The sequence below is a fragment of the Carcharodon carcharias genome, chromosome 21 (assembly GCF_017639515.1).
Source record: "Carcharodon carcharias isolate sCarCar2 chromosome 21, sCarCar2.pri, whole genome shotgun sequence".
Lineage (NCBI taxonomy): Eukaryota > Metazoa > Chordata > Chondrichthyes > Lamniformes > Lamnidae > Carcharodon > Carcharodon carcharias.
The window spans coordinates 6,972,483-6,999,752 of record NC_054487.1 but is presented as its reverse complement, the minus strand read 5'-3'; the positions used below and the strand labels follow the sequence as shown (position 1 = coordinate 6,999,752).

General features: G+C 42.8%; 1 protein-coding gene across 1 annotated transcript in view; it reads right to left on the bottom strand.

Annotated features, from left to right (window-relative positions):
* The window catches only part of LOC121293232 (A disintegrin and metalloproteinase with thrombospondin motifs 20-like), a 440,993-nt gene that overhangs the window by 299,137 nt on the left and 114,586 nt on the right, over positions 1-27,270 (bottom strand). The window contains exon 5 of the mRNA XM_041216086.1: positions 3,252-3,335. Within this exon, the coding sequence (XP_041072020.1) occupies positions 3,252-3,335 (84 nt within the window). The remainder of the gene's footprint in view (positions 1-3,251; positions 3,336-27,270) is intronic.

The window sequence follows — 27,270 nt, the reverse complement described above, 5'->3', positions numbered from 1 at the left end:
GGAGTCCAGCCAGCACTGATATTTAAATTGCCCTTAGTTTTCAAAGTATTAATTTGTCAATCACATGAATCTTCTCTCTCTACATTGCACTTCTTCCTTGCCCCAAAATAGCCTCCAAAGGTTAGTTCCCTACAAAGGGAGCTTTTTCCAAAATCAGGGGAGCATAGCCAATCAGGATGGCTGGCATTGGGTCAGTGAAACTAAAATTTCACAGTCAAATTTTTAAAAAATGATTTCTTCTATTTTGTTGTGAGTTATTGTTTGTGGGTATATACTAGCTGCTTCTCCACAGGCAATGCAGTATGGATTGTACTTCAATTCACAGCATTCTCTTGCTGGCTTATTCTGAGCTGTTACATGGATATAAAGGGATGACAAAGTTTGTCAGATTAGAGCCAAGTAGTGCTGGAGTACATACAGTGGGATAATCACCAGCCTTAATGCAATATTCATGGTGACCTCTGTAAATGGATACACAATTCAAAATGCTTCTGAAAGCAACACTACTTTTAATATCAGGTCTTTTCCATTTTAGTTCAAACCAGGTAAGTGATATTTCAAATTGTTAAGAAAGCACCCACACAATTCCTAACAAATTTCAACTTAGAAAGAATGCTAATGTAGTTCAAGATGAATCTGATGCATTAATTACAGAAATTTGTATTCATTCTTGCTTGCATTCTCTGTGCCAGAAAAGAAAGAAAAATCACCGTTTTCAGGGTCAAGGACCACATGGTTGTCTGGCAATCTGTCCATTCACTCCCAAGGACAGAGGCAGGAATCCAGCTCAGACTAGTCATTAGTACTTTACTGCATGCAACCAAGACAAAATCAGATGGGCATTATAATAAATGGTGTTTTCATCTGATTTGAACAATTGTGTTTCTTAGTTGTCCAAAATATTGGGGCTGGGGCAAAAAAGGCTGTTTAACATGACAGCGCAATCGGAGGTGGTAAGACGTGTAAAGAAACTTCCAGGAAAACATCCAGAATTGGCACTCTTACCCTAGACTAGTGCAGCACAGCTTCAGTCTTCTTTCCTATAAAAGAAATTAGTTTGGATAGTCTCCACTCAGTTCCCACTGAGGATGGGTCCACAGCAAAAAAAAACACCTACAATCCAACACAACTGGGCCACAGGAGACAAATTTTATCAGGCAGAGAGGCCGATGCACTTTATTCTATATCTAACTCACATTTACCAAACATGGGAAATCATAGTGCTGAACTTAAATTGGGAACATCTGTAATGTTATTCAGGCTGCCAACCTTCCTAGATTGTCTGGAATGAATCCCTGTGTGCATCAACGCTAGTGGCCCTGGAGAACTTTTCCCTTAAAATTCCATAGTACAGAGAAACCACCTCCAGCTAAATAATATCACTGCTGTTAACTTGGGGTGACCAGATACAGGACTGGTTAGTGGAGAAACATCCAGGTATCTGGGGATGAGGAAGGGAAGGGAAGAGAGATGGAGCAGAGAGAAGTTCCTGACTGGGTTGGATTTGATGGGGGAAGTAGTTGGTGATCGGGGATCTGCAGGGGATGGGAGAGAAATTCTGGGATAGATTGCTGGATAGGGAGAAAAGAAAGACAGTCGAATGTGGCCCTCAGTTTGGAATTGTCAACTTCACACAGAACTTGAGTCTAAACCACAGGTCAATGAGATAAAGGGAGAGAAGCAGCCTTTTAATAGTAGCATTGATTACATTAACTGGGACAGAGCTTGAGCAGTACAGTGGAATCCTGTTTGTAATTACAGGGTGAATATTTGTGGGTTACAGGATTACGACTAGTGATAGAAGGCATATGAGGGCATTACACCTATTTCTACCAGTTTATATATAGACCATCAATGAGTTGCTGTATTACTGTTAGTTAGGAAGAAAGTCCTTCATAACTTTAGTACCGCTATTAAAATCTCCCCTTAACCTTCTCTGCTCTAAGGATATCACTGCCCGTTTCTCTAGTCTCTGCTCTAATGAAGTCCCTCATCCCTGGTATCACTCTGGTAAATCACCTCTGCACCCTCTCCAAATCCTTGAAATCTTTCCTGATGTGTGGTTGCCAAAATTAGACAATACTACAGCTGAGGTCTACATAGAATAGTTTTGATCTGAGAGTATGAACTATTCTAAGCAACCTGTCAATAGGCTGCCTTCATTAAATATTTACCTAATTCATGTTTTTATTTCTTGAATTTGGAACAAAAATCACAGAAATCATTTAACAGCATGAACTAAAAACTGGTCAGAGCTACAAGTGGAAGGAGTACATGACAGGAAGTAACAGGATGGGATCAAGGCAGTCTAGTGAAGTGCCAGGTGCATTGTGTGCCAGTTTGCAGTGGGGCCAGACTTCGCACACGTTAGGATTCAGAGGTCATATCTTAATAGATACATTTCTGACAAGAATTAGACTGTTTTATGGACAAGTTAAACATATTTTTTCAATTTTTGGCATTAGCTAGGCTATTGTATAGTTTTTTTAAATATCTGCACAGTTGGCAGACTAAGGGAAAAGTAGCACAAGAAAAATTTTTCCAGAAGTGTTCTTAGTGATTTGATTGGTTTGGGTCAATTTCTGTCCTTTTTATTGGTAAATTTTGTTCAGCTTGCAATTGCTGAGTTCTGATTGAAATCATTTCTGTAGGAACTGAATTCCTTTGATCGATCTGACTGGCTTGGATTCCACATCGTTTTACTGGTAAATTTTGGTTGTACTTTGTCAGTGAACCTGACAGGCATGTGTGACAAATGGTGCAAACAAATCAAAAAATGGGACAACAAAGTGAATGAGTCAAATGTGGCACTGAAGCCTGATGCAGGGAGTGGGATGTGGAACAGTGTGTCATTATCATTCTGTTTCCATAGTATTAGATAAATGAATGGAGGTGATGAGTATGATGGCTCAGAAAAGATGGTCATTTCTGGGCCGCTATCCTAGATTTCCCAACCCAACACCCAATTGTGGAAGCATCATCACCACAAACTCTGCAGAAGTACAAGGAGAAGGCCCGTCAACATATTCTCAGGATAACTTAGGAAAGAAGAACGAATGCCCATCACCATCATCAGTCCCATCCCGCGTATAAAATTTTAAAACATTGGAAGTGGACTTACTACAAATAGAAGAAAATAGTGCTCAATTAAGATTAGGTATCTTCATATAGCGATCCGTATTTGATCTAGAATACTTCAATGCAAAGTGTTCGGTGACAGATCACTATAATTAGCAAAGATTTGGGCTTACCTGTTCATTATGAATCACAATTAACTTCACTATAACAACGTTGATGAGGTTTCCAACACTCGGATCTCGGTAGATTGCAGCTACCTAAAACACACACAAGAGAGAAATATCTAAGAAATGTTTTGTCTTTAGGATTTATACAGAACTTTCAAAATTTATTGGAAAGTTAGAGAGGTCACAAATCCAGTTTAAAACACTCAGATTTTTAAATATCAGATACATCGAACAAAGTTGCATGTTTAGACCCAAATGGATGAGACTTAATAGGTCTGACTTTTAGGTGCAATAGTTCAATAATGGTCAAATATATTTCACTGAATTGCTTCATGATCCTAAATGTTACTAATGGAGAAACGTGCACACTTAGTGATACCTTAGTCTTTCCTGCTTCCCATAGATGCTGATTGACAGCTTAGGAGTAGCCATTTTGTACAGCATACCAATTTCAAAGTCAACATAAATAGGGATAAAATATGAACAAGTGATCTTAACCCTGAAGATCACTGCAACGGGTTTTTGGTCAAATTGTATCCTCTAAATACAGCTCTGAAGCATAAAGTCCATGAACAAAAGAGAGATTAAATAAACAGAGTGCTCTTTCTATGACACCGCCTGCTCAATTCCTCTTTCCATCTTCTTTTACTGAAGGCAGCTATGTTGGGGACAGCCACTCAAGGAAGGATAGTCAGGAAAGAAAAGGAGGTGGTGTAGCTTTGTTAGTAAAGGAAGAGATCAGTGCTATAGTGAGGAATGATATAGGCACTGGAGAGCAGGACGTAGAGTCAGTCTGGGTAGAAATTAGAAATAGCAAGGGAAAAAAGTCCCTGGTGGGAGTAATCTATAGATCCACAAACAGTAGTTCAGCAGTAGGGAACAGTATAAACCAGGAAATACTGGGAGCATATAAGAAAGGCACAACAATAATCATGGGGGATTTTATTATGTATATAGACTGGACTAATCAAACTGGCAAGGGTAGCCTTGAAGGAGAGTTCATAGAGTGTATTAGAGATTGTTTCTTGAAAAAATATGTTGTGGAACTGGTGAACACGGTGCGGAGCTGGTTACTGGTGAACATGGCAACTCGGATGTATATAAAAAAATGGGCCACTGCTGAAGTCCCTGTGCCTCTTTGCCTTGTCCGGTAAGTGCCAAAGCTGTAAGTGTTGCCCAACTGCTAGCTGATCCTGGAATAGATGGGAGAGTTGTCATTGCTGTTGTCTAATCAGAGTGTACTCTACTGAACCACTGAAAGCATGGAGTGGATTCACAAGACACAGCCATCATCTTACCACCAATACCTGGTACAGATATTATGCAGTCATGTAGTTAGCTGCCAAAACTCAGTGGGTGGATGACTAATGAATGGTGCCACGTTCATTATCCCATCCACTTGCACTCTTGCCACCCATCTATCGGCATATGCCCACACTGTTGACCCTTAACCAAGTCCCTCACAGCTGTACACTGTCACGGCATAACAATGTGACAGAGGGGGGAAACCAATAGTGCAGTCAGCGGTCACGGAGCACAGCATGTTACCTTGGAGTCACGGCTGCAACATATATGACACATTGCACAGAGCCATTTTCTCCACCAAACCTTAGCAGTTATCAATGAAGATTGGTGAAAATTGTTAGTGCATGTCAGCACACAAAAGTGAATAAGAGCATTGTAATCTGAATGGCTCATGTCTCTTTTCGCCTTACATTTTTATTCATAGAATGTCACACAGAGGAAACATGGGGGAAGAGATGGGTCCAGCTGCCCCATGCTTTTCTGACCAGGGCCTTCACATTTTGGTGGAATAGATCCAGAAGAGAAGACCGGTCCTCTATCCTCCTGGCTGCCATAATGCCCCCTGCAGCCAGCAAGGAGACCTGGATTCAAATAGCGGCTGCAGTGAGTGCAACAGGAGACCATCTGAGCTCATGGATCAGTGCAGGGAAAGGTTCAATGGTGTTCTGCATTCTGGCAAGGTGAGTAGCTTGGCTCATTGGACAGAGGTCCAAGGAAAGGGTCATATCTACATGGCTGCAGCTAAAATGCAAGACCTGGCACATACAAGTCTCAGTGCTGAAGTGGGGCATGTGTGCACAGCTCATGTAGGTATGCACAGAACACATGTGAACGAGCACTGTGATGCACAAGCACAGTGAACATCAAGATTCCTCCAGGCACTATATATATCAGATTAACATGAATTCATATTATTATAGACCAAAAATGCAAAAAACACCACTGAGATGACCTGGAATGGGGGTGGGTCAACCTGGCTGAGATGCATCTGTCCCATGGAATAGAAGCCATGGAGATTGCCAGGGTGTCTGAACAGCTGTCTGCTAGTGTTGGTGAATTGCCATGAACAGGTGAGATTGAAATCACCTTGGCACATGGTGGCAATGGTGGAGGTCATGATATCAGTTCACTGAGCACAATCGGGCATTGGCATGAGAGGGAGTGCAAGGATGGGGTTCCGTCATCCAGGTGCTGTGAGCATGGTTACGGCAATGTCATGCATCAAAGAGTGCATTCACAATGAGAAGGGCTATACTTAAATAACTTCTTTTGTATCTCTCACAGGTCCCAGCTCTGCTCCCTCCTACTCCCCACCCCCACCCTCACCCCACTGCCGGGCCAGATCATCCCTCAGACACCAAGAGGAAGAAGAGATGTCTGAAGAGAGAGCATCGCATTAGACTTAGTCACACTCTGCCAACACAGATACCAGCACTTCGGAGGAATGTAGCACACATGCAGAGTCGGTGGCATAGAGCAAAAATCACCCCACCAGAGTACAGGAGGATATGTCAGCATCAGAGATATTTGTGCACAGTCCCTCTCAGAGAAGGGGGAAAAGTCACGATGATGCTCCAGAGGGCAGGAATGTGGAGCCTTGGAAGTCACCCAATATTTACATAATCAGCAGATGTGCAGACATCTGGCAGTTCCCTGAGGCAGTGGGACCTCTTGGACTGTGAATGGAGGAGCTCATCACCGTCATGAGCTCCACATTGTCCCAGCGACTCAGCTGCATGAGCTCCGACTGTGAGAGATTGGCCAATCCCATTGAGGGACACACGCAGCAGCACTCTGAGTGGATGCAAGAGCAGAGTTTCGGCCAGGAAAGGGTGCAAGTCTCACTCCGTAGCCTGGATCAGTTCACTCAGAGTATGAGTGCTAACATTCAAGGAATGCATGAGGAGCTGCATACCCTTAACAGGATGATTACACTGTTGACACAGCAGTTACTGGAATGAATGACTGTTACGCAACAGCATCTAGCCCCATTAACCCCACCTGGAGGCTAACTCAGGGCTATGGAGGTCAATGAGGAGGGTGAAGGTACTGAGAGCTCCTCAGTACCCTCAACTTCCTCCACCTTCCTGGCCCCCCTCTGCCACAGGCCCCCGTCTACCGCGCATGTGCCAGTGACCACAGCTGCCCCTACAGAGATAGGGAGGCCGCAGTCTGAAGTAGGTCCCCAATGGGGCCCTGCACAACGAGGCCAGCCCACCAAACTCCTTATTGCTGTTTAGACAGAGAAGTGAGCAGCCTGTCTCCACCTCCTCCGAGGCAACACTGAGAAGGGTGGGGCACTTTATAGGAGTGTGTGAGAGCGCAATACATCACTTCACCTTGAGCACTGATGGGTTCGCCATGGTTACACTTTACACATAGTTTATAGCACATTTGAGCATTTCTTGAATATATTTACTTACGCTTGTACATGACGCACTGTGTGTTTGGACAGTAGAGAGCTCAAAAAGAATGGGGGCTCTCTGTTATGGTGAAAATCCAGGTTAGAGTGTTCACACTTGTGGTTAGGACATGCTGTATGTCCAACATTGACCATTTCACAATAGAGATCACAAAAGTTCCCCCTAGGGAGGGAAATGTTTTATGACCAGTTTTAGAATAGGTTTGCTAGAAGCATCCACTCCACTCAGCTTGGGACAAGATATGGCAGTACAAGATAACATTTTTGCCAGCCCTTGAAATAATAAGGCAGTTTAGTACAACATTCTGCATGACCAGTGTTTTACCTAAGAAGAGTTACAGGTAAATTTAGTAACCCATACTTAAAGCTAGAGTATTGGTGCCTGAATTCATGCAGGTTACCATTCAACACGGCTCCATGTGTGAATACAGAATTTCCCTTCTAATTCCAAGCAAGCTCTAACTACAAACCATATTTAGTTTACCATTGTACTCCTAAACCTATAATAATAGATCTTGTTGTTATCTCGTTCTTGGTGCGATCTTGCTATGCGCATTTTGCTTGCCATGTTTCTTACCTTACCACCGTGGTGATATTTCAGAATACCTAATTGGTTGTACAGCGCTCTGGGATATCCTGAAATGGTGAAAGGCACTATACTAATGCAAACCTTTCTCTCTTTTATAATCAAAATCAGAACTGTTAGCTTTGAAAAATGATAAAACACTGCGTGAATTTGGCAAGCAGCAACTCAGCTAAATTTACTGAAATGTTTTTTTTCAACTAGAGGCAAGGCAGGGCAGCTCAGTCCCGTGTTATGTGCCACCTGCAACATGTGGGAAGTCCTAGGTGCTTCTTGTCCTCTGACCAACCACATGTGCAGGAAGTGCCACCAGCTGCAGCTACTTCAGCTCTGAATTTCGGAGCCTGAGCAGCAGCTGGAGACACTGAGGCACATCGGTGAGGCTGAGAGTTTTGTGGATAGCACATTTTTAGACGTGGTCACCCCATGGCTAACGAAAGTGCAGACAGAGAGGGAATAGGTGACCATCAGTCAGAAGAAGAAAGGTGTCAGGCAGATAGTCAGGAAATCCCCAGGGTGCATCTCGCTCGAGAACCGTTTTTCTGTGTTGGAAAATGGTGAGAGTGACGGTTCCTCTGGGGAGAGCAGCTACGCTCATGGCACTGGGAGTGACTCAGCTGCACGGGGAGGGAGGAAAAAGAGGGGAAGAGCAATAGTAGTAGGAGACTCGATAGTGAGGGGAACAGACAGACGTTTCTGTGGCCATAGACGTGACTCCAGGATGGTATGTTGCCTCCCTGGTGCCAGGGTCAAGGATGTCACTGAACCGCTGCAGGGCATTGTAAAGGGGGAGGGCAAACAAACACTGAGATTGTGGTACATATTGGTACCAACGACATAGGTAGAAAGAGGGATGAGGTCCTACAAGTAGAATCTAGGCAGCTAGGAAGCAGATTAAAAAACAGGATCTCAAAGGTAGTAATCTCTGGATTACTTCTGGTGCCACGCGCTAATGAGTATAGAAATAGGAGGTTAGTCCAGATGAATGTGTGGCTGGACAGATGGTGCAGGAGGGGGGGCTTGAGATTTCTGGGACATTGGGACCATTTCTGGGGTCGGTGGGACCTGTACAAGGTGGATGGGTTGCACCTGAACCGGAATGGGACCAACAACCTTGCAGGGACATTTGCTAATGCTGTTGGGAAGGGTTTAAACTAACTTGGCAGGGGGGTGGGATCCTGAGAGGAGGTTCAGCAGGGGGAGATACACAGCCAAAATTAGAAGAGAGGGCAAGTGAGTCTGAAAGGCATAGAAATTATAGGCCAGTTAAGGCATAAGGCAGTTTGGCAAGGTTGGATGGTAGTTATCTTAACCCAAGGGGTCTGACGAATATGGCAGATGAGTTGAGGGCACAAATTAACACATGGGAGTATGATGTCATTGCTGTCACAGAGACATGGTTGAGAAGGGGGGCGGGGTTGGCTGTTCAATATTCCAGGATACAGGGTCTTCAGGTGAGACAGGGAAGGAGGTAAAACAGGAGGGGGTATCGCAATATTGATCAAGGAATCAATTATAGCAGTAAGGAGGGATGACATCTTAGCTTCTCAAATGAAGCCATATGGGTAGAACTTAAAAACAAAAAAGGAGCAATCACATTGCTGGGAGTGTACTATGGGACCCCAAACAGTCAGAGAGAAATAGAAGAGCAGACATGTAGGCAAATTTCAGAAAAGGGTAAAAATAATAGGTTAGTAATAGTGGGGGATTTCAACTTCCTCAACATTAACTGGATTAGTCATAGTGTGATAGGTTTAGGGGGAGCGGAATTCTTAAAATGCATCTAGAAGAGCTTTTTAAGCCAGTACATAGAAGGTCCTACACGAGAGTCTGGACTTAATTTTAGGGAATGAAGCTAGGCAAGTGGTAGAGGTATCAGTGGGGGAGCATTTTGCAGATAGTGATCATAACTCTGTTAGATTCAAGGTTGTTATGGAAAAGGACAAGGATGGGCCAGAAATCAGAGTTCTAAATTGGGGCAAGGCCAATTCTAATAAGATCAGATATGATTTGACCAGAGTGGACTGGGAGCAGCTACTTTTAGGTAAACCTGCGTAAGAGCAGTGGGACTCATTCAAGAAGGAAATAGGGAGGGTAACAGGGCCAACATATTCCAGTAAAGATAGAGGATGGGACCAACAAATCCAGGGAACCCTGTATTTCGAGGGATAGACGGGATTGGATAAAGAGAAAAAGGGAGGCTGATGGCATATACCGAGGGCTCAAAACAGCAGAATCCCTAGAGAAGTATAGAATGTGTAGTGGGGAACTTAAAAAGGAAATAAAGAGAGCAAAAAGGGGGCATGAAAAAACATTGGCAGGTAAAATAAAGGAAATTCCAAAGTTATTTTACAAGTACATTAAGAGTAAGAGGATAACTATGGAAAGAGTAGGGCTCAGTAAGGACCATTGTGGTAATTTGTGTGTGGAGCTGGTAGATGTAGGTAGGGTTTTAAATGAATACTTTGTGTCAGTGACAACAAGTGAGAGGGACAACGTGGGTATGGAAATCAGACAGAAGGACTGTGATATAATTAAAGAAATTAGCATAGAAAAGGAGGAGGTTCTAAGTGGTCTGGCAGGCTTAAAAGTAGATAAATCTCCAGGCCTGGATGAAATGTATCCCAGGCTGTTGAATGAGGCAGGGGAGGAGATAGCAGGGGCGCTAGCAATAATTTTCAATACCTCTCTGGCCACAGGAGAGGTGCCAGAGGACTGGAGGACAGTCAATGTGGTACCATTATTCAAGAAGGGAGGAAGGGATAAACCAGGGAACTACAGGCCAGTCAGCCCAACCTCAGTGGTGGGGAAACTATTGGAAGCAATTCTGAGGACAGAATTAATCTACACTTGGAGAGACAGGGATTAGTCAAGGACAGTTAAAGGGAAGTCATGTCTGACCAATTTGATTGAATTTTTCGAAAAGATGACCAGGTGTGTAGATGAGAGCAATGTATCTACTTGGACTTCAGCAAGGCTTTTGATAAGGTTCCACATGGGAGACTGATAACGAAGATAAGAGCCCATGGAATCCAAGGCAATTTGGCAAATTGGATCCAGGATTGGCTGAGTGACAGGAAGCAGAGGATGATGGTTAAGGGGTGTTTTTGTGACTGAATGCTGTGTCCAATGGGGTTCCACAGGGATCAGTGTTGGGTCCCTTGCTGTTTGTGGTATATATATATATATATATATATATATTTATATATATATATTTGAACCTATTTCCATTATAAAAAGAGAAAAAAAAAATAACTTATTTATTTATTTTTTTAAATTTTTTTTTTACATCTTTTATGCTCTCCCCACCCCCACTAGAGCTATACCTTGAGTGCCCTACCATCCATTCTTAATTAGCACATTCGTTTAGATAATATCACCAACTTTAACTTTAACACCTATGTGTTCTTTTGTATTATTGTTGTTGACATCTTTTGATGATCTGCTTCTATCACTGCTTGTTTGTCCCTACAACCACACCCCCGCTCCACCTCTCTCTCTCTCTCTCTCCTCCCCCCACACACACACCTTAAACCAGCTTATATTTCAACTCTTTCTTGGACTCGAACTCAAGTTCTGTCGAAGGGTCATGAGGACTCGAAATGTCAACTCTTTTCTTCTCCGCCGATGCTGCCAGACCTGCTGAGTTTTTCCAGATAATTCTCTTTTTATTTTTGTTTTGGATTTCCAGCATCCGCAGTTTTTTTGTTTTTATCTCTGTGTTTAATTGACTGCCACTGCTCTTCAAGAAATGCCTACCTCCTTGAAGAAGTTCTGTTCCTCTCTGCGACAAGATTTCTGTATCTCTCTTTTGCCTTGTTCACCTTCCTTGCTTTCCATTTTCCTCCTGGTGTTTGACAAGGTGTTTACTAAAACCCGCTTTCACAGCCACATCTCCTTTCTCAGTGACTGTCTCCATCTCCGACTTACCCCACGTGGATTTCAACTGAAATTCCACCCCTCATGTTTCGAACCCACCCAGGATTACAGGGTGGGACATAAAACGTTTCTCGGACTGCTGTTCCCGTCACATTCTGAAATCCACACTCAGTGCCATGCGCCGCCATATGAACACACTCGACCTCTCCCTCCAGCAGCACCGCAGTACCCTTTTTCAAAGCTGCGCGTGCCCCCAGTTTCATTTTATCCTTCGGCTCATCTGAAGCCTCAACAAGAAACTTTTTCTCTTTCTCTCAAGTGCTAAGGAACGCAAGCTCCAACAACTCATCGACACCAACACCCATCAGGACCCTCCACCCCTGCCTGTCCTCCGTCCCCACCCCTTCTTCCAATCCCAACCCCAGCCGTGTATTCACTATACCCCCTGACCTTCCCCTCTCCGATGCTGAATGTTCAGTGCTCAGCAAAGGACTTAGTTTCATACCCTTACGCCCTCACCTCAATGAATTTCGGGCTCGGCATGATGCTGAACTCTTCTTCCGCCGTCTTCGTCTCCGGGCTCACTTCTTTGGGCAGGAGTCCTCTCCCAGTTCAACGGATCCTTTTACCCATCTCCAATATTCTCCCTCCACCTGGACCCCTCCCTCTGGATTCTTACCTTCTCTTGATCTTTTCATTGAGAACTGTCGGCGCGACATTAGTCGTCTCAATTTCTCTGCTCCTCTCACCCATTCTAACCTGTCTCTCTCTGAACTTACTGCACTCCATTCTCTCAGGTCCAACCCTGACATTGTCATCAAACCCGCTGACAAGGGTGGTGCTGTTGTTGTCTGGCGCACTGACCTCTACCTCGCGGAGGCTGAGCGTCAACTCGCAGACACTTCCTTCTACCTCTCCCTGGACCATGACCCCACCACTGAACATCAAGCCATTGTTTCCAGGTCTGTCACTGACCTCATCTCCTCTGGGGATCTCCCTCCCACAGCTTCCAACCTGATAGTCGCCCAACCTTGGACGGCCCGCTTCTATCTCCTACCCAAAATCCACAAACAGAACTGCCCCGGTAGACCGATCGTCTCAGCTTGCTCCTGCCCCACAGAACTCATTTCTCATTATCTTGACTCCCTTCTCTCTCCCCTTGTCCAGTCCCTTCCCACCTACATCCGTGATTCCTCTGACACCTTACGTCACATCAACAATTTCCAGTTCCCTGGCCCCAACCGCTTCCTCTTCACCATGGACGTCCAATCCCTCTACACCTCCATCCCCCACCAGGATGGTCTGAGGGCCCTTAGCTTCTTCCTCGAACAGAGGCCCGAACAATCCCCATCCACCACTACTCTCCTCCGTCTGGCTGAACTTCTTCTCACGCCGAACAATTTCTCCTTCAACTCCTCTCACTTCCTCCAAATAAAAGGTGTGGCTATGGGTACCCGCATGGGCCCCAGCTATGCCTGTCTCTTTATGGGGTATGTGGAACATTCCTTGTTCCAGTCCTACTCCGGCCCCCTTCCACAACTCTTTCTCCGGTACATCGATGATTACTTCGGTGCTGCTTCATGCTCTCGTCGGGACTTGGAAAAATTTATTAATTTTGCTTCCAATCTCCACCCCTCCATCATTTTCACGTGGTCCATCTCTGACACTTCCCTTCCCTTCCTTGACCTCTCTGTCTCAATCTCTGGTGATAGACTGTCCACCAATATCAATTACAAACCCACCGACTCCCACAGCTATCTCGACTACAGCTCCTCACACCCCACTTTCTGTAAGGACTCCATCCCATTCTCTCAGTTCCTTCGCCTGCGTCGCATCTGTTCGGACGATGCTACCTTCAAAAACTGTTCCTCTGACATGTCCTCCTTCTTCCTTAACCGAGGTTTTCCACCCATGGTCATTGACAGGGCCCTCAACCGTGTCCGGCCCATCTCCCACGCATCCGCCCTCACGCCTTTTCCTCCCTCCCAGAAACATGATAGGGTCCCCCTTGTCCTCATTTATCACCCCACCAGCCTCCGCATTCAAAGGATCATCCTCCGCCATTTCCGCCAATTCCAGCATGATGCCACCACCAAACACATCTTCCCTTCACCCCCCCTATCGGCATTCCGTAGGGATCGCTCCCTCCGGGACACCCTGGTCCACTCCTCCATCACCCCCTACTCCTCAACCCCCTCCTATGGCACCACCCCATGCCCACACAAAAGATGCAATACCTGCCCCTTCACTTCCTCTCTCCTCACCGTCCAAGGACCCAAACACTCCTTTCAAGTGAAGCAGCATTTCACTTGCATTTCCCCCAACTTAGTCTACTGTATTCGTTGCTCCCAATATGGTCTCCTCTACATTGGAGAGACCAAACGTAAACTGGGCGACCGCTTTGCAGAACACCTGCGGTCTGTCTGCAAGAATGACCCAAACCTCCCTGTCGCTTGCCATTTTAACACTGCACCCTGCTCTCTTGCCCACATGTCTGTCCTTGGCTTGCTGCATTGTTCCAGTGAAGCCCAACACAAACTGGAGGAACAACACCTCATCTTCCGACTAGGCACTTTACAGCCTTCCGGACTGAATATTGAATTCAACAACTTTAGGTCGTGAGCTCCCTCCCCCATCCCCACCCCCTTTCTGTTTCCCCCTTCCTTCTCTCTTTTTTTTCCAATAAATTATATAGATTTTCCTTTTCCCACCTATTTCCATTATAAAAAGAGAAAAAATAAATAAATAAATTATTTATTTATTTATTTTACATCTTTTATGCTCTCCCCACCCCCACTAGAGCTATACCTTGAGTGCCCTACCATCCATTCTTAATTAGCACATTCGTTTAGATAATATCACCAACTTTAACTTTAACATCTATGTGTTCTTTTGTATTATTGTTGTTGACATCTTTTGATGATCTGCTTCTATCACTGCTTGTTTGTCCCTACAACCACACCCCCGCTCCACCTCTCTCTCTCTCTCTCTCTCTCTCTCCTCCCCCCACACACACACCTTAAACCAGCTTATATTTCAACTCTTTCTTGGACTCGAACTCAAGTTCTGTCGAAGGGTCATGAGGACTCGAAACGTCAACTCTTTTCTTCTCCGCCGATGCTGCCAGACCTGCTGAGTTTTTCCAGGTAATTCTGTTTTTGTTTTTGTTTTGAATGTAGAAGGGTTGATCAGTAACTTCGTGAATGACACGAAAATTGGTGCGGTGGTAAATAGTGAGGAGGATAGCCTTAGATTACAGGAGGATATAGACGGGCTGGTCAGATGGGCTGATCAGTGGCAAATGGAATTTAATCTGGATAAGTGTGAGGTGATGCATTTGGGCAGGACAAACAAGGCACGGGAATACAGGATGAATGGTAGGACCCTGGGAAGTACCAAGGAATAGAGGGACCTTGGTGTGCATGTCCACCAGTCCCTTACGGTAGTAGGACAGGTAGATAAGGTGGTTAAGAAGGCATATGGGATGCTTGCCTTTATTAGCCGAGGCATAGAATATAAGAGCAGGGAGGTTATGCTTGAACTGTATAAAACGTTGGTTAGGCCACAGCTAGAGTATTGCGTGCAGTTCTGGAATCTGCATTATAGGAAGGAGAGACAGTGCAGAGGAGATTTACCAGGATGTTGCCTGGACTGGAGAATTTTAATTATGAGGACAGATTGGATAGACTGGGATTATTTTCCCTGGGGCAGAGGAGATTGAGGGGGGACATGATTGAGGTGTACAAAATTATGAGAGTCATAGATAGGGTAGACAGGAAGGAACTTTTCCCCTTGGTGGAGGATCAATAACCAGGAGGCATAGATTTAAGGTAAGGGGCAGGAGGTTTAGAGGGGATGTGAGGAAGAATTTTTTCACCCAGAGGGTGGTGGGAATCTGGAACTCACTGCCTGAGAGGGTGGTAGAGACAGAAACTCTCATAACATTTAAGAAGTATTTGGATGTGCACTTGCGATGCCGCGGCATACAAGGCTATGGGCCTAATGCTGGAAAATGGGATTAGAATAGTTAGGTACTTGTTTAACCGGTGCAGATTTGATGGGCTGAAGGGCTTTTTTTTCTGTGCTGTATACCTCTATGAGTCTAAATACTTCATGTGAGGAGGGATGGTGAGTTTTGAGAATGTAAATTGAGCAATATAAATGGGCATGTACGTGCCACTGCAAGGGAGGAAAGAAATTTGGGAAACATGAGAAAAAGGGCCCATAGGTTCTCCAGAAACAAGGTTCAGTTACAGAGAACCCCAGTATGGTTTCAACCAAGATTTAATTGGAATAACATTAGCTGCCCATCTTTCCTCCTCATGTACTAAATCAAACAAAATCTGGTGCAATACAGAACATTTTTACATTGATCCTTTATCCTATGAACAGGGCTTCAAATAAGCTAGAATTAACACTAGAAAGTTAATTTCAACAGTTCATTTTTTTAGGAGAGGAATGAAGTTGAATAGCCAAAATAGTTTCTCATTGGAGTGGACACATCTCAATAACATTCCATTTGAACTTTTGCTTGTTAAGAAATGGAAGGCATCTTTTAATATCGAGGTGCCATACTATATGATCAGTTAAAAAAAAACACAGATTTTCAAAGGTGTAATACATGGCACGTTTGCTTAACAGTACAGATAACTAATGGTCTAAAGAACCATCAACATGATTTAATTCAGCATCATCAGAAATTAAATCATCACTTTCAACCACAACTTTGTGCAAGTTTTCTTTTCAAAAAGTAGGGCAGAATTATTCTGAAAATGTGATAAGTATGCAGCACCAGTGATGCCCAATAGTTTATTTCCAGACATTTCTCAGTTACCTTCTTGTGTTACTCTGTCCATTAGTTTATGGCTGGGATTATGATTTACAAGCAAAGATGCACCTACCACGTTTATAAGGCTTTTGATTGCCATGCTCTTTCTGCTTTAAGGATATGTACCCAACCTCCCAGATCAACCATATTAAGTTACAGCAATGTACCTACATTCGCTATTGCTCTGGTCATGTTTATGCCTCATCTCTATAAAGTAATTCAATTTAATGGCCTCTGATGTCCAATGCAACAAATAGTGGTCTGAACCATTGTTTTTCAGATCTTTCTTTATACACATTAAAGTCTCTGATATTCCAAGGCACTTCACCAATTGGTCTGGCAGAGAAATAAGAGGGGTCACAGCTGAAAGCAGGCGGCCAAGCTGTATTGGGACATGTGAGTTCCCATGGGAATGCTCCCAAGTTACTATGGCATTGAGCTCCAATGACCAATATAGCTACATCTAAGAGAAAATCCCATTTAAAAAGCATTCTGTAGTATCCTAGTGACTTTGAAGAGCAATGTGTTTTAGACAGATGTCCTAGTGTCCATTAAAATATTGGCAGCATCCTGTTGGCATTGCTGTAGTTGAGGTTTGTTCAGCTGCTGCCTTTGTTGGAAGATGTACTGGCAACTAGATAAAGGAGCTGTGGCAGAACTTTGCTTTCACTTCTTCATTCACTGGGATTCCCTTTTTTTAAATGAATTTTTTATCTGTATATGTGTAGATTATTTCCAATTAAACTAGACAAAGAAATCGTTTATTCACTCAATTAAAAAAAAGTAAAAATTAATCATTTCTGGAGCATTAGCTCACAAGACTACCATAATTTTTTGTAAGAAAATTAGAAGTGTTAATTATTCATTTCAGAATTCTATGGTTTGGGAATTCTGCACATTATGATGTTTGATAAATTGGATTAAATTGTTTCTGCAGATGTGTAAATGCAATTTTAGAAACTGATTGCTTTGGTAGTTAATGGAAAAAACTTATACAGTCTGACTTTAATGCGTTCCTCAACTATATCCATATATCAGTGACTCCGTCAACTGGGTCATTGAAAACTGCAGCAGTATAAGTTAGGGAGGAAGTGAATTAAAGTATTTACTTAAAATAGTCCTGGGTGGTAAAATGGACTAGAAGACTGTCCTTTCACCACTGGGACCTAGGTTCAAATCTGACTCAGCCTGATTAGATATTAAGTTTCTTTTGACTCTCTTTGATGACTGTTCAGGAACCACAAAGGAGTTAGTTTGAACATTTAGCTCCCTGTAGATAGCTCACAAAACACAACTCGCTCTATCTTAGCGCTAGAATTTCACTCAGAAGGGCCATACATCAAACTAGTAGGCCAAATAAAAGAATGACATAATGGTACTTATTCTAACACTGTTACATCTGTCTTTCCATTTTGACACCATTTACACATAAATAAAATCATCTAGAATGATTGGTCAGATTGTTATGATTCTGGTTTGCTCTTGACATCATTCTCTAAAACTTAACTCTATGAATCAGTAAATGGGTTCATGTCCCACTGGGTAAGTAATCTTGTTTTACCAAGCCAAGTTGACATAAAGCTTCATCAAAGAAGTGTATTTTAAGGAGGGTTTTAGAAGGTGGAGAAACATCAAGTCTAAGGGATGGAAGTCCACAGAGTGAAGTCAAGTGCCCTAGATTATTGAAACAAAGGGTAAAGTGGATAAGTGAAGGGAGTTATTAAGGAACTGAAGTTTTAGAGGAGTTACAGAGATAGGAAGAAAATGTCATGGAGAATTTTAACACGTGGATGGGAATTTAAAATTTGAGGTTTCTGGGGTTTAGGAGCCAAGGTAGATCAATGAGAGTAGGAGTGATGGCCAAACAGAAGTTGATATGAAATAGGGTTACAGTTTTGGATAAACTGACGCTTCTGGAGGATGGAGAATGAGAGGCTAACAGGAGAGCGCTGGAATAGTTGAGTCAGGAGATCACAAAGGTATAGATGAGGGTTACAACAGATGAGCTGAGGTAGGGTGGAGGCGAGTAGGCTATCTTTGTGACATACAGGCTATGAGATTAGAAATTCAGCTCAGGGTTAATAGTGCGCTAAAGCTTTGAACAATCTAGTTTAACCTGAGACAGTGGGTAGGAGGAGGATGGGCTGAGTAACAAAAGGCAATGCTTCTAGTCTTCTCAATGTTCAGGTGGAGGATATTATGGCTTATCCATTGCAACAGTCTGACAGAAGCAGTGGAGGGGTCCACTGAAGTGTTGGGCAGAGGGATCCAGAGGTGAGTCCCATGAATGAAATGAGATCAAGAAGTGATCATGAATACAGATGGCAAAGATTTCTTTGCTTGTAAACATTTGGTGAGGATTATGAGAATTGAATGAATGTATTCTAGTTGTTAGCTGTCCAAATGAATAATCAGAACAAACCTTTAATCCTTTTCGGGTGCATCATTCTAGATTCTCCTTTTCAGGTCCTGCTGGGCTAGATTACAACCATGGTGATTACTTTTCTTTGTATTTAATTGTACGTTCAAAGGAGTCAATTGGTTTAAGTCTATGAGGCTTCTGCAAATTCATCCAATAGTAGTAACTTATCACCAAATGTTTACCTACATTTATAACAGGCCATATCCATTCAAGCTCATTCTCATTTCTGAGTTTGGGTCAGACCTTCTTCAAGGCTGTTCCATTACAAGATCTTTCACTGACATTCCCCCCCCACACCCCCCTCCCCCATGCAATGGCCTTCGCTTGTCCACTTCGTTAGTGGCTTCTGCAGATCACAGTTGAATTCTTTCAAGTTCTCTGTCCATTTCTCACACAACTGCATACTACACATTTCTATGGCCCAAAGTGGAATATTTGTAACTATAACTTAGGTATTTAGCTCATGGAATAGCATTCTTGCAGTACATTCTGACTCATCCCAGATGTCTGTATTTTTCTAGTGACAAAAATGTACTGAGATTCTAGAAGACACACAGAATAGGTTGCTTGTTCCGGAAAGTATATTTAAATAAAGATAAAAAAAAATGCTAAGTCCTGTTTAAGGTACTTGCCTGCGGTTCACCAATATTGAGGAAGAATTGCTTTGGTCAATAAATGTGCAGTAAATTTCTAAGTGCATTTACAATTGCACTGCATGTAACAATATAACCAATTCTTCTGTTACTTTGCACCAGGAAATAAATAGTTCCTTACAGCAATGGACTGAGGTTCTACTATCTGAAAACTAACAGTGCACATACTGAAACTACCTAAAGCCCAACACATCACGTCCCTATGTTTAGAGGACATAAAAGCATGCATGAAGTTAGGGCCTATAATTACTGGATTTTAGCACAGGTCGTTGGAACTTCAAAAAGCAATTTCCTTCATGAACCCTTATGATTTTGAAAGTAATGATGATTATTACAATAGTAATTGTGGGAAGAAATGCAGCTTTGGCTAACCAACATCCTACTTTTCTATTAACAAAAATCACAGTTATTCATTAGCTGCGACCAAACTGTCCAACTGCCAGTGGAAAACTGGACTTAGAGGAAAAAGAACTGCTGTCGAAGTCAAAGAAGGACAGTGAAGTAAATAAACAAAGACACATTTCAATGTCTGAACTGTAGAGAACACAATACGTTGAAAGGGTTTCTGCCGATCTGGAGGTGAACTCTGTTGATCTTCAGGCACAAAACCATCAGTACTGGGGAGACAACAAATGGCACTGGGTCCATCATCAAACTTCTACCCTATTAAACTTTATCTGAGGATCAAAGTTAATTTCAGACCACAAAAAACTTCAGGCAAATGACAAGCAAGCTTTACCAGGCCAAATTGCTCTCTTAAATACCTGAATTGATGAGCCAATAGTAGTGTTTGTTTTTCCAAATGAATTAATCCCACAATTCAAAAAGTCCCCACTCCCTGTAAACTCTACTTGATGGAATATACCATCTTCCTTCAAGGCATGACTGCCTGACTTCAATCAAGTATCATCAAAAGATTATTGCTTTGCCAACAACTGCAGATATCTAACTGAAAATCAAGCAGTCAAATGTGCAGGACTTGGTTAAGTATGCAAATTTACCATGTGATGGGGTCTTGAAACATTACATAGTCTGTGCTGTTAATGGAGTCTGGGCAAAGGGAGCAAAGTGGAAAACGCAGTCTCTGACTGGCTGCAGAATGTAGACAGAGACTAAAAAAACAGATCTTCTGACAAATTTGACAGCAGGACCAGAGAGAAAACCACTTCCCAGGGTTTCCCAACCTCAAAACGGCACCCCCTGCTCTAAGTAATATAGGGCCGTTCAGTTTGGGACAAACAAATTTCAGAAAATCGTTATCTAGTTTATTGTGGTATTTGTGTGTTGAACTTTGTCTTGTATCATCACATTTTAACTTTTGAAGGAAAGAAGGACTTGCATTTATATAGCGTTTTTCATGACCACTAGTGCTTTATAACCAGTGAAAAGCTTTTGAAACGTAGTCACTGTTGTAACGTGGGAAATGCAGCAGCCAATTTGCAAACAGCAACTCCACAAACAGCAATGTGATAATGACTGACTGACTGAGGTTACAAATATTGACCAGGTCACCAGGAATAACTCCTCTTTGAAATAGTGCCATGGGATCTTTTACATCCATCCGAGCAACCAAGTGGGGCCCCAGTTTAAAGTCTCATCCAAAAGATAGCACCTCCGACAGTGCAGTACTCCCTCAGTACTGCACTGTGTGAACCATTTCCAACACTTTTCAGTGCTTACATCGAACTATCAGGTTGATAAATTTGCATTTCATGGTTGGATACACTACCAGCTTCCAGCACGCTCATTGTTTTTTTAAAGTTAGAAAACTTTAGGGGTAAGCTCATTCAGAGATCTCATGTTGGTTTTCTACCTCTGGGGGAAAAAAGACATTTCAAAAAGACATGTGACTCTTGGGCAGAGATCCATATCATTCCACCCCACCCAACCTTTCAGCCTTCCTGACCACTCCTTTCCACCAAAACCCAGTAGCCTGTTCTCTCTGTACATGGTGCCCTCAATGCATTTAAAATAACTCAATTGTCTGTGAGCCATGTCATACACTTATCTTTTCATTTCCCTTTTAACTGCTGATAACCATGTGTAGCATCCCCACTAACGAGCTGAGAGAAATATGCATTCTGCTTCATGATGCCACCACCAAACACATCTTCCCTTCACCCCTCTTATCGGCATTCCGTAGGGATCGGTCCCTCCGGGACACCCTGGTCCACTCCTCCATCACCGCCTACTCCTCAACCCCCTCCTATGGCACCACCCCATGCCCACACAAAAGATGCAATACCTGCCCCTTCACTTCCTCTCTCCTCACTGCCCAAGGACCCAAACACTCCTTTCAAGTGAAGCAGCATTTCACTTGCATTTCCCCCAACTTAGTCTACTGCATTCGTTGCTCCCAATGTGGTCTCCTCTACATTGGAGAGACCAAACGTAAACTGGGCGACCGCTTTACAGAACACCTGCGGTCTGTCCGCAAGAATGACCCAAACCTCCCTGTCGCTTGCCATTTTAACACTCCACCCTGCTCTCTTGCCCACATGTCTGTCCTTGGCTTGCTGCATTGTTCCAGTGAAGCCCAACGCAAACTGGAGGAACAACACCTCATCTTCTGACTAGGCACTTTACGGCCATCCGGACTGAATATTGAATTCAACAACTTTAGGTCGTGAGCTCCCTCCCCCATCCCCACCCCCTTTCTGTTTCCCCCTTCCTTTTCTTTTTTTTCCAATAAATTATATAGATTTTCCTTTTCCCACCTATTTCCATTATAAAAAAAAAATATTTATTTATTTATTTTATTTTTGTTTTTTTACATCTTTTATGCTCTCCCCACCCCCACTGGAGCTATACCTTGAGTGCCCTACCATCCATTCTTAATTAGCACATTCGTTTAGATAATATCACCAACTTTAACTTTAACACCTATGTGTTCTTTTGTATTACTGTTGTTGACATCTTTTGATGATCTGCTTCTATCACTGCTTGTTTGTCCCTACAACCACACCCCCACTCCACCTCTCTCTCTCTCTCTCCTCCCCCCACACACACACCTTAAACCAGCTTATATTTCAACTCTTTCTTGGACTCGAACTCAAGTTCTGTCGAAGGGTCATGAGGACTCGAAACGTCAACTCTTTTCTTCTCCGCCGATGCTGCCAGACCTGCTGAGTTTTTCCAGGTAATTCTGTTTTTGTTTTTATTCTGCTTCATTGTTGGGTTTAAAACGACTGCAAACCATACCAAATGAGCAGTGGGAGGGGGTCCATTTTTAGACAGCTGTCATTTTAAAATGCTATTGAGGGGCCAAAGGCATGGTGAAACATCCCTTTACAAAATTAATTCTCGAGTCATGATGATCAACTCCTTCCCACCTCTCAGGATTTACCCTAGAGCTGCTGCCAGTGAGGTACTGAGAGCTGCCCTAAATTATTTGAGATCTGTCTGTGGAAGTAAAACTAGGGCCAGCAGCTTTCCAAATATGCAGTTGAGGTCCCAAGACCAGCAGCTATTAATGCTCATACCTCTAGGTTTAGGTGGGCACTGCCATATTGACATGCCCAGAACACTTTCTACACCCATGTAGAATTGTCTGTAGGGCAAAGCCAGAGCAAAAAAACGTTTGCACGTCTGTTAAAAACATGGAACTTGCCAAAAGAAGAGAAATTACACAGCTACAGTGCAATGACCCACACACGTAGGTTATGAAAGACTCTAGCCCGATAGCGTCAAAGACTGCATTGACTCATGTACGTGGATTAGTGCATGTATAGCTGAGCTTTCCTTAACTATAAATGAATTTCAAACCACAAAACAGTAGTATTGTGTATGTGATAACACCATGCTGTCCACAAAGAGACTTTGGGGGCACTATTAAACACAAGCACATTGACAAACGTAAAGGTTTTCCTGTTTGGTTAACTTTCACCCCTCTCACCACATGAAGTCTACTTGGGCGAAAAAAAGGCCGACACTGGATAAAGCCATTGTAAACAGTTATATTGCTGGATGCTCCTTTCCAGATAGAATGAGAACAGATTATACAGGCTCTATCCATACCAGTTGGGAATCTCATTCACACAGAAAATGTTGCAAAAGAAAAAATTCTTTGATTTCCAAGGCTTCTAAAATTAAAGTCAAACCAGTTCAAAAAGAGCGCCTCAGTGATTCAACAAAGTGAATCAACAAACTCTGATGAAAAAAACAATGCAGAAATACTTCGGTGCGTTGACAAAACAAAAATGGTCCAGTTTTAAAACTGGAAGCAAGTCTCAGTGTTAAATGGGTTAACAAGTTGCTATGCACCTGCCACTACAATAACAAAAATGTTAGTAATTCAGCACGAGCATTTTCCAATTAGAACTGGCTTTTCAACAAATCATGTATAATTTATCTAGATGCAGAGGTTGAGTAACGTGCTGAGTGCAGAGCTCAAAACAAACTAATTAAAAACGGAAGCATTCCTCAGGAAAAAATGATGGTGGAAGGGGGCACAGAACAGATCCACATAATCTCCAACAAATCAAGAGTGATTTATTTTCTAAAGCAATAAAACACAATGACAGGTTCTGCTGTGTTGGGCATCAGTGACAACATTAGTCAATTTATAATGTTAGGAGAACTCAGCAAATTTCACATATAGATCATCTGCATGTTCACAGCTGATTACTTTAAAGTTGCATTTGTGACAATCAATAGCTTACGTTCTCACGCTGTCATTTCAAAGTTGACCAACCGGGACCTTTCCCCATATTGGCAGAAGCCAATCATGCACACAGCCAGCCTACCTGTAATGCCAGTCCCCAAATAGCAAGCTTACCCTTGCCACCAACAAGATATAACATAGCTTTGTGATCAGCACTCTCACTCAGACACAGAGAGCAAAACCCCCACAGGGTGATTTATTCAACAGGGTTGCCTCCAACAGCACTCTTGCTGATAGAATGATAAAATAGGTTGGAGGAGGAACATTCCAATCATGATAACATGCACCAAGATGAATTTTCAAACACCTCTGACACTTCAGTGAAAAAAGAACTATTGAGATCAAAAAGACGGATGTCAGAATTGCTGATGTTTTCAAAATAAAAATATCAGTAAAATAATTGAAGCACATGACAAAACATATCTTATTGCTCACAACAATCCCTTTTAACACCTCCAGAAAAGTGTACTCATCAAAAAGCTCATTTATTTCTGGGAGGTGGTAGTTAAATGTTCGACATCAGGAGGAGGTAATGTTGGCAAAGATCCCATCCCAGCCCATAAAGACAAAATCCCCTGCTTGCTAATATAGAATAATGTGGACCTTCAAGCCTGACAGAAACTTTATAAGTGTGACGATTGATACAGGTGCCAAAAGTACAGAATTAAGCCAAAATTTATTGGGAATTCACTCAGAACTTCTTCAGGGACTGTAGGTCCCAGGAACTTTGCACTGTCTCAAAATTTCACATATAAAACTTGCATTAGGCAAATGCATCAGCTATTTGTGAACAGCCTGGCCCCACAAACAGCAAATGAAATGAATCACCACATCATCTAGTTTTCTTGGGGTCAGGATAGCAGTGTGGCCAGGACTCCAGAGAACCCTACTCTTCTTTGAAGAGCACAAACAGGTTTTCCTTCAGTGTCAGTGATGGTTTAGTTTGTACCATGCACTCCTCTAAGTCATAAGGTTCCAGGACTTGAGCACAAAATTCTAGGCGGACACTCCAGCGCCATACTGAAAGATTCGGAGGTACTGCCCTTCAGATGAGACATTAAACCAAGGTCCTGTCTGCCCGCTCAGGTGGATAGAAGAGATCCCATGGCACTATTTCAGAAAAGAGCAAGGGAGTTATCCCTAGTGTGCTGGCCAATATTTACCCTTCAGTCAACATCACAAAAAACAGATTATCTGGTCATTATCACATTTGTGTTTCGCTGAATGCAAATTGGCTGCCACATTTCCTACTTTACAACATTGACTACACTTCAAAAAGTGCTTTTGGCTGTAAAGTGCTTTAAACATCTAGTGGTCATGAAAACTGCTACATAATTTCAAGTGTTCAACCATGATAGCTAGGCAGGGCTTCAGATTAATATCTCAACCCAAGGCAGTGCTACCTTTCATTGTACTTGTTTCATGTTTAAAGACAGCAGTGCTTCATCGGTGTCTCCTCAGTGAGAGGTCTTGATTGAACTGATCTCAGATGTCTGCTTACAGAGACTGCCTCATGCAGAGGTCACCTGACTACAGAAAGCCAGATAGGATTGTTGATTTCAAAACTCAAAAATCCCCTCTTTCATACCAAACAATGATACAAACATCCCCTTTTCCTAGCGAACAAAAGGCAAATTTGCATGCAAGATCATGTGTAACTGTGAGTGACCCAAGTTCCCACTACACACCCACTCTGAAGGAGGATGAAACAGACTAGAAACATTAACTCTGTTTCTCTCTCCACAGATGCTGCCAGACCTGCTGAGTTTTTCCAGCATTTCCTGTTTTTATCCACTATATACACCCACTGTTCTCATGCATTAATAACTGCTGTCCCTGCTGGGTTGATGACTTCAATATCATGTCAGGCTGCTGCTTCTCACTGAATCTGGAAGATATCACATTTTCAACATCCTTTTTAGCTCCTCATGTTATTCCAGGGCTACATATTGATTCTTCAAGGAGCTTTTCAGAGTCACGACTCCTTTGCATTCCTTTTCTGCCTGCTGTTTTGCCTGGCTGCACATCTGGTTGAATTTCTCCAACTCCCGCTTTGATTTGCCAACTGTGAAATTGAAGGTGGTCATTTCCTCCTGGTGTCTTTGTATCACCTCTGAAATGTGTTTGTTCTGACCTCACACAGCTTGGTTCATTGAAGACTTCAGCTTATTGTGTGTTTTCAACAGTGTATACTCAGCTTGAATCTCGCGCTTCAAATCTTCCAGTTTAGCTCCAATGTTACATATTCCTGTAGAACATCTTCAGCTTGTACATTTCATTGCACTGACATGGTCGGCACCATCTTGTGCTTTACTTGAATATTGTCTTCCTCGCTCTGGCATCTTTCCCTGGGGTCTTCTGCTGCCCTCTCTATGTTGGCACATTCAGGGTAAGCACTCCAAGCTTTAGACTTGATTCAGCTGAGATGAGTGGCCATTGTGGCCCATCTATAATCTGGAACAATAGATCTTTCTTCTTGTCATTGCATTGGGCTGTCAGACTAATTTGTACTCTTGATATGATTATCATGCCATCATATAGCCTCAAATTAACTTGAGGGCTTCATTTATGACATTCATTATATATTACAAGCTCCACATTTCTACACACATCTACTGCTTTCCTTAGCGTAAGTTTCTCCACTTTAAGTAGACTTGTTCTCACTATGGGCTCTCTTACGTCTAATACTATTCTATCTTTCATCAGATCAACTTTTAGCTGTCCGAATTCACATGGGCTCTCTTAGGTCTAATACTATTCTATCTTTCATCAGATCAACTTTTAGCTGTCCGAATTCACATGATTCTGTAAGTTATGTCACTGCAGTCACGTACTGTTCACTGGTTTCCAGTTCACCTTGAGCTCTAGTGTTAAATACATAGCGTTCATACGTAGTGTTCACTCAGCGTTCAAAGCGTTCATTCAAGTCTTTCAAAATCTCTGCAGCCTGTTTTCTTTGATCTTTGCTTAGATTTAGCGTGGTGTACAATTTGTAGCACTCCCTCCCGAGTAGTATTAGAAGTGTGGCTACTCTCATCGGTTCCTGTTTGTTAATTAATCCTTGTAGTTTTGCCATTGCAAGTGGAAAAAACCGCCAAGTATCACCTTTCAATTCAACAGGAGCTGGGATTGGAAAGTTTAGTGCTATATTCACTCATGCAGTATCTTACTTGCAGCCTTTAGTGTTTGTTCACCTTTCCTTGTCCTTTCTCAACAGGTTTTAGCAGATCTGAATATTTCTGTGCGCCTTTCAGAGTTCCGTTTTCTCTG